The sequence below is a fragment of the Ascidiella aspersa genome, chromosome 4 (assembly GCF_963924565.1).
Source record: "Ascidiella aspersa chromosome 4, kaAscAspe10.2, whole genome shotgun sequence".
NCBI classification, from domain to species: Eukaryota; Metazoa; Chordata; class Ascidiacea; order Phlebobranchia; family Ascidiidae; genus Ascidiella; species Ascidiella aspersa.
In genome coordinates this window covers 32,948,099-32,964,822 of record NC_139450.1, presented here as the reverse complement: position 1 = coordinate 32,964,822, position 16,724 = coordinate 32,948,099, and the positions used below count along the sequence as shown (strand labels likewise).

The 16,724-nt window shown below is 35.8% G+C and overlaps 1 protein-coding gene and 1 non-coding gene across 2 annotated transcripts; one reads left to right on the top strand and one right to left on the bottom strand.

Moving 5' to 3' along the window:
• Positions 1–8,350: 8,350 nt before the first annotated feature.
• LOC146157582 (U8 small nucleolar RNA) lies at positions 8,351–8,491 on the bottom strand. Its single transcript, XR_014495258.1, has one exon. It is a non-coding gene; the product is annotated as a U8 small nucleolar RNA (small nucleolar RNA).
• Positions 8,492–13,911: 5,420 nt separating this feature from the next.
• On the top strand, positions 13,912–16,517 carry LOC146157581 (uncharacterized). The gene is made up of 5 exons (XM_083388261.1): positions 13,912–13,942; positions 13,990–14,060; positions 14,233–14,512; positions 14,696–14,756; positions 15,527–16,517. Exons 1-5 carry the CDS (start codon positions 13,912–13,914, stop codon positions 15,663–15,665), a joined length of 582 nt encoding a protein of 193 aa, XP_083244387.1. The 3' UTR covers positions 15,666–16,517.
• Positions 16,518–16,724: the final 207 nt, after the last annotated feature.

Sequence of the window (16,724 nt, the reverse complement as noted above, 5' to 3'; positions counted from 1 at the left end):
CGCAATAAACACATTTTACTAGGTTCCAATTTTACGATTTTTTCTACAAAAGGTTGACTGCGACCACGGTTTTAAAATGTTTTCCTAGCACAGTTAATAATTTCTCACGCCACACAGTTTGGAAATCACTGGAATAACGCGAAGATTTGCAATTTCAAAAATGTGTTGGCAGTTATAATCAAATATGGAAATAACGGGGTTAATTGTTTCATTGGTAAACACATTTTAATTAATGACAGAGAATGAATCATTTTCCCCAGTAACACTTTGACCATTTTTTTTAATACCGATTTCAATGTGCCGGAATACTTAAACAAATGGGAAAACTTTCGATTCGGCAAATATGGGTGAATCCTTGCGAAACCAGACTTGGACGATTAAATTTATTTTAGCTTTTTAAATTTCATTAGGATTAAAATTAGAGCATTTTAGTTTTTCCAAACTAGATCATTTTGAGTTGTCTCAAATAAGGTTAGAATTAAATCATTTTGATTTTTCTTAAATTAGAGCACCGGTAGAATTCGGATTAGCGCATTCTTAAAAAAACGAATTTTAACTAGAATTGCATTTAATTATTCACAAACAATTTTTTTTAAACCGCAAATTATTGTAATTAGAAATTTAATATTGAATATGTGTGTGCTAATTGTTATGCCTTTTAGCTTAACATATGCTTTCCAGTCTGTAAAAATTAAATACAAGTCGTTCCAAACGAAGAGTTATAATTCAAATTCTTTGTTTTGACTAATAGACTAAAAATGCCGATGGACAAAGTAGTTTGAATTAGAAAACTAGAATTATCTAGTTGTCCAAGTCTGCTGTAAACTACTGGTTAATGACAATGTATGAACTATGCAAGCAGTTGTGAATCACAATCCACACCGTGAATCAACTACACTCAACGATGTTAACGAGTTGGCTGGTGAGGTAATACAAAGGTTCGACTCTTTATCTAACTTGCATTACAGAAAGTGTATTCACAGATTTGAACTGCTATTTCCTGGTGAGGTTTCGTTAACGCTGAAAACAACTGAAAATGTTTGCTTCCCTCATTTTTCTGGTTTTGATGACGCATTTCGGGATGCGAGTTCAAACTATAGAAAGTAAGTTGACTTTAAACAGTTGATTAAAGCACAAATGTGGTCGGGTGTGCTTATTGCTTGTGTTAGTAAAAATACAATGCTTTACAAAAGTGTAGATTAGAAAAATAAGTCTTGTTATGAGCTTTTTCAAATCTACACACATAATTATTCATAAAGAACGTTACTGAAAAGCATGTAGCCTTTAAAGTGTTATTTAGCCTACGCAAAATTGTCGTTAGGCAATGAACGTCATTCCTTATAAACACCGCGGAATCTTGATCAACAGCGTGCAATTTTGTTGTTTTAGCAGCGCAATGTTTTTCAATTTACTCTGAAGAGTACGAAGAATTGAAATCGCTCACTTGGGCTGTTGGTGTTCCGAATGTCTTAATCAGAATTACGTCTAACTGGCCTTACAATGGTATCCACTTTACACGACTTTATTTAAGAAACCACAAGAAAACCTCTGGCCAAACCACAGCCTTGCAAGCAAGAGTTTACGATTCTGGTCGTGTTATGAACTACAACTCAACTCTTACTAATGTTACTGTAATCTACAAAACCCAACGATGCTCAATTTGACAGTGACTTCTCATACCTGATCTTGCTAATGGTCGTACCATCAGGCTTAATATGTTTTGCTGCTGCGACAGCGAAACACCATCCCCTATACAACTCAAACGTAATTTAAACGTTTAGGAATACTAATTTGTTTTTACAGCGATATACAGGGATAGCGTTTATCTCATATGCATGTTTGTTTATACATAATGACCTGTCGAATATTAAAAACATTTAACAAATTAAACTCAACAAATTATTGCTTGAACAACTTAATAACCTCTTAAAAGTCCAGGCTTTATCATGTCAAATATTTCTCGTAACTAAAAAAAAACTTTAACAAATTATCGCTTGAACAACTTTATATCTGTAATAGCCCTTTCCAAAGCACCCGATATATTATTATCACCATGCTTAATCGTTGGTCAGTAGAAGACTACTTTAGCAGGGATGATTACAGAGATCATCACTATGGTCATTTCTTGACCTTGTTCTTATATCCATTTATTTGCAAGCTTCGCGCAAGTTTCATTGGGCTCCCTGGTATTTTTGCGTTCTGAGAGAATCTCCATTGAAAACATTGCGTCTTTTAAACAGGACTCGGGACTCGAGGTCGGTTAGTTTTGCTGGAGTCGGACTCGGGACTCGAGTAAGACCTTATAAAACTACCCGAGTCCCGAGTCTGACATCGCATACGCAGTAGCAAAATTTTAAACTGATATGGCCACCAACTGTAAATTGTAAAAGTAGAATAGCATATGGTGGAATATTTTCTAAGCATGTATTGTGGGTGGATGAATTATACGACACCCCTATAAGTGGATTTCTGAATATCCACGTTATTTTAGTTTTTTCTGAATATCCACGTTATTTTGCAACAATAGAGGGGCCTCCGTTCCACACAAGCCAGCACTTCCTTGTTCGAGTCAGCGCAAGAATTCCACAAGCGCCAAGTACTTCGTTATATGGCTCAACGTCTGCAGTCCCTCGCCCAAAAGCCAACACTTCGGTGCCGCTATCATCGCTGCTTATTGTCACTATCCTGCTCGGATTATCGCTTGTTGTTCGATTTTTGGTGATACAATTTTTTTAATGAGTTATTTTTTTTAGTGTGGATAAATATCTTTCATAACTTCGGAACATAACACCGTATCGCTTCTAACTAATAAGGTGTCATGATTGTGATTGTACAGCAGCTATTCCAGGGACAAGCAATACAAATCATTTCTGTGACGTAATGCCAACATTAGCATAATCGATGACGTCACAGATTTCTGGAGACTCAGTGAATTATGAATTAGGCAACAAGTAGCGATCCAATAACAAGAACTCCAGCCGTAAGATCGTCTAGAACAAGTTATGTAGCTTACATCTTTAATGAGTTCTGCTCTGGTTTTCGACACACTATGATACGAAATCGTTGGTCAAAAATCAGCTTTAGAAGGGCTAGATCAGGTATTGAGGCCCATCACTTATTCTCCTTTTCAGCAGTCTTTATTTAAAACAATTGTTTCGGCTGTCATCAAAACGTGTAGAACTCGCAGTATTTGATGTAGGCCTAATCTTGTATTTTATATAATCGAGTCTAATGTCGCATTTCAACGTCCATCGAAAACCTGTACACCCATCATCGTCAAGCATAATGTGTGTTTTTGCGGACCGTTTTAAGGAAATATATCAGCCCAAAGGTGTCGTACCACGTCATGATACGGCATGTAAACCTCTGACTCAGCACAACTGACGTATACGTCCGTGACTCATCATTTATTATATTCAGCGGCTATAACAACAGACATAAGACGAAATAGGAACAACATTTTCGTCAGAATAAAACACAGTTTGGAAAAAGACTAAAATAGGACTAATACCTAATGGTCGTAAAAACGTTTAAATTAAAATAAATCCTAAATCCGTCGGGATAAGATGTAAATGGGCAGAATCAGGCCTAAACAACACTTTACCTAACCCCAAACCCCACCCCTAAGTATTTTACTAACTCCCCTAATAATTTCAACCCTAACCCATTTTCTAACCCACTAATTACCCTACCATTATCCCCAATACAGGACCAAATATCCGGTGCCAAAACAGCGGCGCCCTATAGGCGTTATTTGGGCCATTTAGGCCTTATTCGGGTACGACTTTTATCTTGTTGTGTACTGGGTATTACTGCGTATTTAGCTTTATTATGTCATTGGTTTTATAAATTTTTCTGCTTTAGGTATTGTTGCATTTTAAGTCTTATTGTGTTTTCCCAAATAAAAATACCTTGTAGTAAAAAACAATTGGAGCTTCACTGTGTTATTTATTTCCGGGTGATTTCCGTTGTTAACACCGTTATTAAAATCGTCGGCGGTATTAGTGAATAGTGGTGGATTGATTGTATAATAAAGTATTTATTGAAATTATGGTGTAGAAGTGATTAAACTTATAAAAAAACAATGGTCTTGTGAAAAAAGGGCGCGAGTTCCTACAACTTCTATTTTATAGTAACGAAACGAGTTGTCAAAATTGTTAGTAAAAGGGAAAAAATAATTTGGGAGAATAAACATAATAATATTATTTAACCCACCCAATCGGCAGCCTTTAAAAACTAACTCAGGTCTACGCCCGCTGGTTTAATTTTCCAACCCGCGGCATGTTTTCCAAATGATCGTAACTAGGGATGTCCGATAATATCAGATCGGAGCCGATACCCGATGCCAAGTGTTAACTAAATAACTAAAATGTAAAAAAAACTAAACAACCGAATACTTGCTTACTTACTTAAACTTACCCACCACCACCACAAACATTAGGTTGAAACATTACCTCTTATACTTACTCCACTTAACGTCCCCCCACAAACAAAAGATGCAAGAATTTAACTTCTGCAGCGCGATACCTATCGCTGTGCGGTCTGTGTCCTGGCATTTTTTTCCCCGGGTTAAAGTGGGTTTTTTTTGGCCTGTATAAAACTAAAATTACTACTACTGACACTTACCTGTTATTACCTACACCCAAACAAAAAGGGTTAAATGTTGACCTTCTGCCGATGCGCAGTTACAACTCGGGCCCTACCTCCAAGTGGCGGCACCATCTATCTCCCTTTGGGAATGGTTGTCCGGAGGAGGGCCTGAACCATTACTGACACTTCAGACATTCCCGGCCTCCTTTGTGGCCAATGGGAAGAAGATAAAGCCACTACCCCTTTACCTTTTATTTTACTCTTTCTTTGCTTTCTTTTAGTTAGCAAAAAAAAACTCCTGATTCCAATTTTAAGTTGCGTGCGTTAACTCATTAGCCAACCACAATACTTCTGGTGATTAGAATTGTATTAGCTAATAAGCGAACAACCAGTTCAAACTATAGTTCGGCGACACTATACTTACAAATATGAAAGCTGTAAACAGTACAGTCGATAACTGAGAGGTTAGTTTTACAAGCGGATAGCGGCGGTCTTAAATAGCTACAGACAATCCAACTGCTGACCGTTGAGATAATGGCAGAACAGGCCATTTAGCATTTAACACTTGGGTGTGAGTTGGCGATGCTTCGCATAGAAGAATTCTCTCACATAAGCAAATACATCATAAAACTTACAGTAAACACAAAAGCTCTTAGTCGGTGATTATTCGTGCACTCTACACCACCACAAACGAAAGGTGAAAGGATTTACCTTCTGCAAAATCGTGGAACGTTCCTTATAAAACATACCTTCTGCCATGCGCAGTTTTAACCCTGGTCTGGAACCTTGGCGTCAGGTCCGGCCTCTTCTTGGCTAATGCGATGAATTTAGCCGAAATGCTTATAATTACTTTTTCTTTATGTATGATAAGTTAAGCATTGGTGGATAAACAGTTAAAAAAACTTAATTTATATTTTACGTTCTTAAGTTAGTTAAAAAAATTAAAAAAACTAATTTCGTTTTGCAACAAACTGGGGGGAAACTGTATGTTGAGATTTGTTTGTAAATATCTTGGCCTGAATTTGTCAGATCGTTTACTTCAAATCAAATTATGAGTTACCAAACTCACTGAAAAAAATAAAACAGTATTTAATTAATTATTGCTATACTTACTACCAACAAACGAAAGTTTTATCACACAGTTTATTAACTTAATTTAAATTTTAGCACTTGCATTAGAACCAGCTAATATACACCCGACTTGTGGCTTTTGGGCGCAGCAAATTGCTCCCGCTAAGAGCTTCACTGGATGGGTTTGTTTTGGCAACTCGGTTAAGTGCTCAATGACACATGTTGCTTAATTGCTTGCTTCAAGTTTTGGCGGTGAATTAAACTATGTGAGCTACATGTAGGAAATCTGATATTGTCAGATGTGATGAAATTCTGTATGAAATTATCATATATTAAATATTGTGGAGAAAAAAATCCCCGTGGGGATTTTTTTTTCAAAAATTCCAAAAATTAAAAAAAAAATCGAACAAACTTTAAAGTCGATTTTTGGCTTTATTTTAACTGTTAGGGGGCTGAAACTTCACCATGTTGTTACTACGCCCAAGGCGCATCTACACACCAAGTTTCACCCAAATCGGAGAAGGTCGATTTTTAAAAATTGCCCAAAATCGCGTTTTTTCGAATATTTTTTATGAAAAATGTCTATTTTCTCGCTAATTATAAATAATTTGACTATATAAGTGTCACCATTGGATTTATATTGTCCTAACGCATCTTCTGTGAAAATTTCAGTCGAATCGGAGCAGGTCGAAAAAAATTCGAAAAAAATCGCTGGTATATATGAGCGTCGAAATTGGCCAATTTTGCCGATTTAGCCCTGTGTTATAAGATAGGGAATAGCGATAATGTGAAATGCGCTATAACGAAACAGTACAAGCGTTATATCAAACCGACAAATCTCGTTCTTATAACTATTTGTAGGATGTGATAAGCTTTATGTACTCAACCTGTTATTTAGAAGTCAGTTTTAGGATATTGTTTTTTTTTTGAAATCCAACTGCAGATGAACTGATATGCACATAAGAACTATTGTAACCTCCAATCTTCAGAATCCACAAACGCTACTGTTTTTGAGAAAATGACTTCACAATGAATAAATAACAATTTGCGGTTTCTCCAAGTGCGTTTGGACAAACTGCCAATATTTCGGCTCGCAATATTTTCGACTCGCTTTTGTCATAACTATTAAAACATTTATCTTTTGTAAGTTTTTTTTATTAATAATTTAGGCTTATTTTTTTTCGAAGATCGCTTTTTTAGTAGAGTTTTTTGTTGAGTTGTTAGCAGGCGCGGTGTATGTATAGTGGACACGTATACCAAGAAAATGAAAGAAGTGGATTGCTGGTGTTTATTAACAACAGTTTCATGTGATTTCTTTACTCGTTCAGGTGTAATCAACCTTTTTTCACAACAATAAACCTGCAGCAATCAACCAACCTTAATCACACATAACTTCCGAGTAGTCTTCTTCCAATCGCCTACCGAAGGACAAGCCAAGCTCAAGTTGTTTAACTTCCCAGATGGGCCGTGCTTGCTCCCGTAAGTTGAAGGCAAGTAAACCTCAAAGATTACTCGGCACATCTGAAAGGCAACATCACTTAACGGCATAAATTTCCTTTAGGTAATTATCGATTAAACTTTCGTTTGTGGTTTGCGATTGAGAAGCCTAATTAAATAGAAAAAGAAACCAAGCTTTGAAATTTAAAAGTTCTCGTTTTCGCAAATTTGTTTAGGTTTTTGTTTCATGGCAGGAGCCACAATCACTTTTTGAAGCAAATGATGTCACTTAACTAAATAGTCTTAAGATCGTATTATTTTTAGTAATTTTAAACGGTAATTTAGAAGCCTTCAATGTTATGAGAATTATAAAATTTTTTTCTTATCTTCACTTTATTTTTTTGAGAAAAAAATACGATTTAAGTAACATTAAGCCTACCACAATGTGAAGCAAGACCGTACTTTCACCCTGCCGCGTTTTTTTGTTGTTTTTTTACATTATAGTATGTTACTTTTTCGGGTATCAAGTAATCTGCGTTTAAATTTTAGTTTGTTGGTTGTTTCTTAAAAAATATTATTATTATAATTAGGCTATTATTTTTTGACAACTAAATTGATTAAAATAGAAAGTAGGTAAGGGCTGTGGCTCGATCTTTCCCATTAGCCAACAAAGATGCCGGAAATTGTAATGGTCTGGGCCCAGTCGTGTGATAACCCTTGTCCCTGTCATAAAAAAATAAAAATACAATAAAATAAGTGAAAAGTAATTCCATTGACTAAAAAGCAGGTCGGGAAAGATATGGTAAAAAAAAGCTGCTCCTCGGCACAAGGTCAACATTTTCGCCTTTGGTTTGTGGTGTAGGTAATAAGGCAATAAATAGTAGTCTCAGTAAGATAATAGTTTTAGCATTTATACTGGCCCCCCCAAAAAACGGACACAAACCCCACAGTGATCCGGTTAAATACCACGATTAGGTAAGTATCACCATTCCCCAAAAGGAGTTTTTTTTTTTTTTTGCTAACTAAAAGAAAGCAAATAAAGTAAAAGTAAAGAAAAAGGTAAAGGGGTAGTGGCTTCTTCTTCCCATTGGCCAAAGAGGGGTCAGGGAATGCCTGAAGTGTCAGTAATGGGTTTCGGACTGGCCTCCCAGGACAAGCATTCCCAAAAGGTTGTTTCAATGGCAAAATGAAGATGGTATTTTATTTGTAATTTTAAAGCAAAAAAGGCAATAATAATATATTAAAAAAGTTGTTCAGACATGCCTTCAAATGGTGTTGCATCCATAGGAAGACTGGGTTTACTATAAGTCATCAAACTCATAAACTCTTGTCATCATAAACTTATCTGAAGTCTGAATAAACAGACAACAGGTATGGATCACCCAAACTTCGAGGTAGGACCGCAGTTGTAAATTACGCAAGGGAGAAGGTAAACTTTTAACTTTTGTTTGTGGTGGTAGTATAGGTAGGGATTATAATATAGGGAAAATTTGGAGTTATTTAATTTTTTTTCGATTGTTGCCACGCCATGAGTGCTCCAGGGAAGACGTTTATTGGGGGTGGCGAAAAAAAAACACCAAAGAGAGTAAACAAAACATTTTACGGCTATACAATGTTGAGAGATAAAGGTCGATAGTACAAATGTTGCGGTCATCGTCGTCTGGGGTTCTTAGGAAGATGTTGAGGTGTGTCGGTTACTGGTCGAGTCTGAGTCGGCATGTGATTGGTCCGTCATTGTTTCGTTTCTGTTCAGGGCAAGTAATGGATGTTGGATACTTACTAGTTATCCTGCCCTCAAAAAACAGGCTTCTCTAAAAAAAAATACAGCATTCTATTTTTTGTTTTGCTAACTAAAGGAAGGCAAAGAAAGTAAAAGTAAAGAAAAAGGCAAAGGGGTAGTGGCTTCTTCTACCCATTGGCCAAAAAGGAGGCCGGGAATGTCTGACATGTAAGTAATGGTTCAGGCCCTCCACAGGACAACCATTCCCAAAGGGATATGGTGCCGCCACAGGCAGGTAGGGCCCGAGTAATAACTGCGCATCGGCAGAAGGTCAACTTTTCTCCTTTTTGTTTTGGTGTAGGTGAAGTGTAATATAAGTATAGTGTCAGTATTGGTAAAAATTTTAATATTTTACTGGCCAAAACAGTCCAGGGCTCTTTAGAATAAAAATTTAGAATTCGAATAAAATTGTTCCAAACACATTTAACACCTCAAGATTATACTTTCATTTGTTGGTGCGTTCGCTACGCTTAATAACATTGAGAGCTTTTTTTTTTTTTTTTTTTTTTTTATGCATTACTATTACAAATAATACGCCACCAGGGAAAAAAAATTAAGAAATTTTAACTGAATAAAAAAAAATTTTCTTAGTAAAATTCCAATTAACCATTTATCAATCTTCAGTAACTCGAATATAACTCAAATTAATCAAAAACAACTCCAAATTTGTTGACCAAGATCGCCCTGGAAACCCCAAGAACTGTGAATATTCGTTGAAGCCTTCCATCAACCGGACCTAGCCCACCTTCGTAAAGGTGGAATCGCATATGGTGAATATTTTCCAACCATGACAGTTCTGATGACCGAGAATCGGAAAACTAATTTTTGTTTTGAAATAATTTTGTACACTTATAGTTAGGGAACAAACATTTTTTTTTTGTTTGTTTAAGAGCGAAGACGTATTTTTTCCGAATATATATATATAATATATATGTAAGAAAAATGTTGGTGTGCTTTATAACTTTTGCAGTATTTTGTAATAACAGCTTGTTCTGTCTTCTATTATCTTACAAATGAAGCTAAGCAATGGATATGTTTTTTTATTTACTGCAGTATCCCTTTGTTAGTTGTACAAAAAATACCGACTGTAGCTTGAAGTTCAGCAATGGCAGCTCGTGATAAACAATATAGTTCTGCGAATGCGCATGTTGGATTCGGGAGTCGGGTAGTTTTACGTGGTCTTACTCGAGTCCCGAGTCGGACTCGGACTCTACAGCAATGACAGAGAACACGTTAATATTTTGCACGAAGCACAAAAACAAACGATTTTCCTGTTTAACTTCTAAGTTTGAGAGGTGTAGCGCACGATGCAATAGCAATACTGCAAAAGAAACACACAATCAAACCTATAAAAAGTAACAATATCTAAAGCATTAAGACGAACGAAATAACAAAGTCCAATATGCCGTAATATCCACATATCCACGACAGAATAAAAACATAACTGTCTGAATAAGACATAAACCCGCCTAAGTGGCCAAAATAATGCCTAAAACTCTAGGTAGAGACTATGAAACGATGGGGGGAGGAGAAATCGGCCATTTTTGTGTCGACGTTTGGTGCTTCCTAGTTTGACCACAATTCGACTGGTTTAGGACTTATTCCGATTTAGACGTTATTACGACTATTAGGTATTAGTCCTATTTTGGTCTTATTCTGAACTGTGTTGTATTCCGACGTTGATGTTGTTCTTATTTCGGTTATAGGCTGGAGTCCATCGCAAAGACGTTACAGATCTACGCTAAGCATGCACCTGGCTAGTCAATTTGGTAGAATGTATTTTTCTTATGGCGACTTGACCCCTGCATGGGTCTGTATGATATACCACAAAGCAACTGCTTACTTGAATGATGTCGTCCTAAAATAGTCAAGTGTGAATAATGCGCACCGTGAATCATTCCAATCAACGATGTTAATGAGTTGGTTTATAGTAAGGTGACAGTAGGACTTTGCAAACATTTTAATGTGGATTACAGAAGGTAATTTTACAGGTTCATTCGAACTGCTTTTTCCTGGTAAGGTTTTGTTAACACTGAAAACAACAGGAAAATGTTCGCAAGCTTTATGCTTCTCATTTTGGTTGTGAAATGTTCTTTGCAAGTTCAAAGTATAGAAAGTAAGTTTGTTTTCATAGTTTAATCAGTGACAAGAGGGTTCTGATTTGTTTTCTGCCTAACTGAAATATATGACGTAAAATGCAAACTTTTTCCTTGCGTTCTAATAACTATGTTTTGGTGGTTGGTAATAAAAAAAATTCTGGAATGACGTCACAAAATTACGTCAGAGCGTGACGGCAAAAATACCTAACCTTAAATACATCTGTTGTTCTTAAGCCAGCTAGTACTTAAAAAAGCAACTTTTTGACGCATTTGCTAATACACAAGCATTTTACGCATTGCTGCTACAAATAATACGCCACCAGGGTTAACCTTTAACAAACCATACTAAAGGTAAAAGCATATATAAAAACGTTTACCTTTCCAACAATTTGGAATCTAACTTTCTTCGTTTAAATTATAGTTGGTCTTTATCCTCTTTGTAGTATTAGTTTTTAATCGGCCCAGCTCGATAAACTTTTGGCTTGAGTAAATAGAACTTATAAGTTTGAATACTCGAGATGCAATACAGAATCAGGCTTCTGTTGAAAATAATATATATTTCCAATTTAACGGCATTTTCTGGTCGTGAATATCAATACAAATATAGTAAAATCAGCTTATTACAAATAGCAAGCGAATCCCTTGAGTCCCAGGTATTACAAAAATTGCTTGCAATTAAAAACCTCGATAAACCACGAGAGTTTTGGTTGTTTTTTGTGTGTCACGAGCAGTGATTTAATGTTCAAACGCCCACAAATAGTTCCTAGTGAGGACAACCTCTGTAATGTTTTCACGAATCAAAGCGTGGGCTGCAGTGTTGAAATAACTCTGTGCATCATTCCATACAAACATTTGTTTGTCAGTACTCTTCATTGGTATACTTGTCTAATAAATATCTGAAAAATGCTTCTGTGCATTTTATTTTTTATTGTGATTGCACAGTTTGGAGCGCAAGTACAAGCCATTAAAAGTAAGTTTTTATTATTAACAAACCAAAATCGTTTATTCGACAAAAAGCGAAGTAGCAGCGTATACAAAATTGATTACATTTGTCAAAAATGGCCGACTATAAGTTCTGTGTAATGAGTTTATATTTAAAAAATAATAGATATATTCGAAGTAATACCCCTTTCATATTTACGGTACTTCGCCTTTACTTTGTATTTTTCCCTAGAAACATCTGAAAACGTATTTTATTTTTATCTTAGGCATAATTATCGTTTGGTATCTTAAACTTATTATGTTACAAATTTAACTTTTCAACTTTTGATCGCTTTCTACAGCTTCGTGTTTCTCCATTTATTCTGAAGACAACAAGGATTTGCAATCTCTCACTTGGGCTGTTGGTGTTCCAAATATCACGGTTGTGATCACATCGAACTCGTCTTATGTTCGTTTTCATGATATGAATCTTTATTTTAAAAAAGCTGGCAAAACCACACGATTTGCCTCCGCGTACGTCAGATCTTTTACTATCATTCGTATGAACAACGCAACCCTCGCTAATGTTTCTAACAATATTTCAAACAAAACGACATTCAACTTAACCGTGACCTTCCTCAGACCTGATCTTATTGATGGACATAACATCAGCGCTTTTCTGATGTGCTGTTGCAATAGCGAAACCCAATCACCAATACAACTTAAACGTAAGTCGGGCATGATATCAAAACTAGCTTAAAGGTTCCTTTTATTTTTTGTATACAAAAAAAATATATATTTTTACATGCAAATAGCGCTTACACTAAATGTTGTGTCAAACGTGTTTTTTAACACTATTTTTAAGCATGTAACCGGTTGCAAAATTAAATTAGTAACATCTAGCTAGCACGTAAGGTCGTAAGTAGTAGTCGATTTTAATATGGCGTTTAAACTGCTTAAAAACTCGACCAACATGTTCAATTCGCATTCCTTGAAACAGATTGTCCAAAACCCGCTGATATTGTTCATTCTGATGTGATGTTAAACACAAAATTCCGATACAATGACCAGGCATCTGTTCAGTGTAACACTGTGTTTGTTGATACTGTTAATGGAAGTGTTATTGGAAGGAATTTTAACCTCACATGTGGAGCTAGAGCAGAGTGGATTGGACAACGACCACAATGCTGGAATGGTGAGTTTTGGTGGAACCGTTACTACTTTGTTGTTATTTTAACGCAGTGGTTCATAACCTGTCGGTAATTATCCCTAAAAGTGGTAGTTTAGCAACATAGATGAACTATTTTTCAACACTGAACAGCAAAACGTAGTATAAAGAATTTACAAGCTTTTAATGTTTTCTTAAATGCAAAGTTTTCATGATAATAGTTAATTTTACATTTAAACGGCCTAGATATGTTCTTTTACCCTACTCTCAACTAGCGTTTAATGTTTCCAGGTCCGTTTCTCGATTTAACAAAAGGCAATCTCGTCCAAACAATTAAGCAGGGAGCGAAAGTACTTATGTTTTGTGACGTCATCAATCAAACACTGGAAAAGGTCGCAATTCTAGGGAGTGAAACAGTTTATTATAATGGCACAAAGGTAAGAAACAAAGCTTGCATGAAATAGAAAATACCATTGTTTAATATACTGTTACGTCACATAGATGGCGTGGGCTTATGTTGATTTCTCGAACGCGGATAACAACCGGAATGTGACGTGTTATCAAAGCTCTGTTACGTCACAGCAAAGTTATCAGAGATCCGTGAAACTTAATATCCTTTGTAAGTTTCTAACTCAATTAAAAATAAATCAAACGCAATTTTTTTGAATAAAAAAAAACAGATATGAGTAAAATCATTACTGTTATACTTTCTATGCCAATAGATCCTCCAATTCTTGATGGGCTATATCAGCGCTCTATATCACTACATAAGGACGTTCATGTTGAGATTGGATTTGAATCAAATCCGCCAGTTTCTGGTTTAAATTCCGTAACGGTCACCAAACATGGTAAGAATTGAAATTACCAAAGCTGTTGGTTACCGCATAATTGTGAATCTAAACTGTATTTTAAACTTTTTCAAGGTAAAAATGTAGTTAATTTTTACAAGAAGAACGAAGACAATTTGAACAAAGTTGTGCTCCACTTTATAAATGTAAGTGAAGTTTGGGATAAAATATTAATGTGTGTGTATTTTTTGGGTTTGTCTTGTTTTTTTTCTTTCCAATTTTGTGCATGGATCATGGTTTGCTTTTAGAATATCTTCATCCCAAATTACCAATTAATGCTCGGTGTAAATGAATAAAAAAGAATGTTTTATTTTTAAGGCGTCTCTGTCAGATCTCGGCGAATATAGCGTCAGAATATATTCGGGATATCCGTTTCGCACAAGCCAGCACTTCCTTGTTCGAGTCAGCGCAAGAATTCCACAAGCGCCAAGTACTACGTTATATAGCTCAACGTCTGCAGTCCCTCCCCCACAAGCCAACACTTCAGTGCCTCTATCATCGCTGCTTGTTGTCACTATCCTGCTCGTAATATCACTTGTTGTTCTGATCATTGTATCTATCAAGTATTTCCGGGTTGTACGCTCTAAAGGAAAACCAAGTAAGTTTGGCCAACTTATTTATGTTCCCTGTACTGAAAGTAACGTTTACCAGTTGTACAACTTCTTGGATCAAATTCACTTATATTTTTTTTACTACTCTTTTAGTCGTATATATGCCACTCTAACGTAAAAGCATGTTTAATTTGTTGTTGTAGAAGGTAATTGTAACAATGTTGTTACAGAATTCGATGAACCTTCAGTTCATTTCAATAAAGACCTTCCCGGTAAAGTTGAAAATGTTGGGTAAGTTCTAAAATTCCTAATTATTCAACATGTGTTGAACTGTATTTGGCGAAAACTTCACTGACTTAAATTTGTTACCAAATGTTTACTTACTGCTGTCATGTGGTAATTGGACTAAAGTCACACTGAGGGCGAGTAAACCAAAGTATTTTCATGATGTTACATCAATAATTGCGTCCTTGGTAACTTTGATTTGACATTTTCACTCTTGGCCGTTTCAGTAAAATGTTTGAAAAGTTTAGATCAAGTCTTCTTAACTAAAGTGTTGGGCGTTTAAAGCGTTGAATGTGGAGCTCAGTGAATATACAGTTTATTAAATAAATGATTATCTATTTTACGGTTCTATTTCTCCCACGCATGTGCCATCGTCTTGTGCTTCTGACGTGTTGCATTCAAACAGTGTTGTAAGCAATTAATTTGAAAAATTCAAGTCAACTATGAGCAATAAGAAAAGATAACATAAACGCAATAAAGAGCGAGTAAATTATTTTATGTGCAAAAATAAGACAAATAACCCAGTTTTCAAAACTTAAAAAAAATGCTCATCAAAGCATTCAAACGAAGTGATTTGTCGGAAAGTCAAGTCATTTGAAAACAGTGACTTCAGTGCACTTGAGTCATTGCAACACTGCATTCAACTGTAGAACATTCAACCGAATTGACAGGAACTTAAAAATACTATATACTTTCAAATATGAATCTTTGGTAGAACTAGTTTTCGAGCCCTGGTTTGGAGTTCGACAAAAAAAACCATAATTTTTGTGTTTTAGAAACTACGAAGTTCCAATTGCTGGCAACCCTTACCTTCCCAACCCAAGCCAAAGACCCAGACCACAGGGAAGTAATTACCAGAACATGACGTCAGCTGGATCTTCACAACAAGAAGAGAGCGCCTACGATTGCATCTGACTCAGCACAACTACGTATGCGACCATGATTCAGCACTAATCCTGTGGACAAAAATCTAAAACAATTTAAGCAAAAAACTATGTTCAACTCTTTATCCGTGCTTTTTTAGGCATGTTAGATTTTCTTCTATTGTTTTCTATTTAGCGTTTTTCAAATGTCTTTGCATTTTATGTCCTGTTTATTTGTCACCCCCTCGTTAGAGAGCGCAGATACCACGCAAACGGAAACGATGCTGAAGTTGCATGGAACATAATTTGCGAGTCTATACGTCGGTCTGCAAACGATGTTTGCCTTTTACTTTTGAGCTTGCAAATATTCAGAAGCCGATAATAATTTTAACTGGAGTTATTTTTTGGGTGAAATTGCATTGAAAACAACACAACCTCTTAACGCGACCTGGGAATATGTTATACTTGGTTTTAGCCTTACCTTTATAATGTATTCACTATACATTATCTACAAGTTATGCTGTTATATTTTTTATACGTTATACGCCCTTTTTTACTTTTTATTAATATCCGTGTTTTCCTCAGGGAGTCGAACTAGAACCGAACCGGAACTTTATGAACCGGTTTTGGGTCAATTTTTTCCGAACCGTAACCGAATCTCAACCGTTTTTTTAACGAGCCGAACCGAAAAATGAACCGACTAATGTGAAAGAACATGAACCTTAACCGAACCCGAACCTGTTAACAAAAGCGGTTTACTCCAGCATGACGTCACAACTTGTATTTTAAAGACTCAAGTTATGCCATATGTAAAATTTAATGAACAAATTTGAATATTGATTAAAAAACGTTGATTTTTTATATTTTTTAGATATTTCAATAATGAGTTGCTGTTTTTTTAATGCGTCACGGAACTTAGATTAAATGACTTACTATTAAAAGATTATTCCCTACATTTATCGACCCACATTTTGCGATTTAACGCAAATTATATTGTATCTGAACCGGAACTTTATGAACCGGTTTTAAAATTACGATGGTCGAACCGGAGCTGAACCGGTTTCCGAAAAAATCCTTGAAACCGAACCGAACCTGAACCGGAAAAGTCAAA

Coding starts and splice junctions, on each gene's coding strand:
- LOC146157581 (XM_083388261.1), top strand. CDS start 13,912: ATGGTAAGAATTGAAATTACCAAAGCTGTTG. Junction 13,943..13,989: donor TGAAATTACCAAAGCTGTTG/GTTACCGCATAA, acceptor AACTTTTTCAAG/GTAAAAATGTAGTTAATTTT. Junction 14,061..14,232: donor TTGTGCTCCACTTTATAAAT/GTAAGTGAAGTT, acceptor TTTATTTTTAAG/GCGTCTCTGTCAGATCTCGG.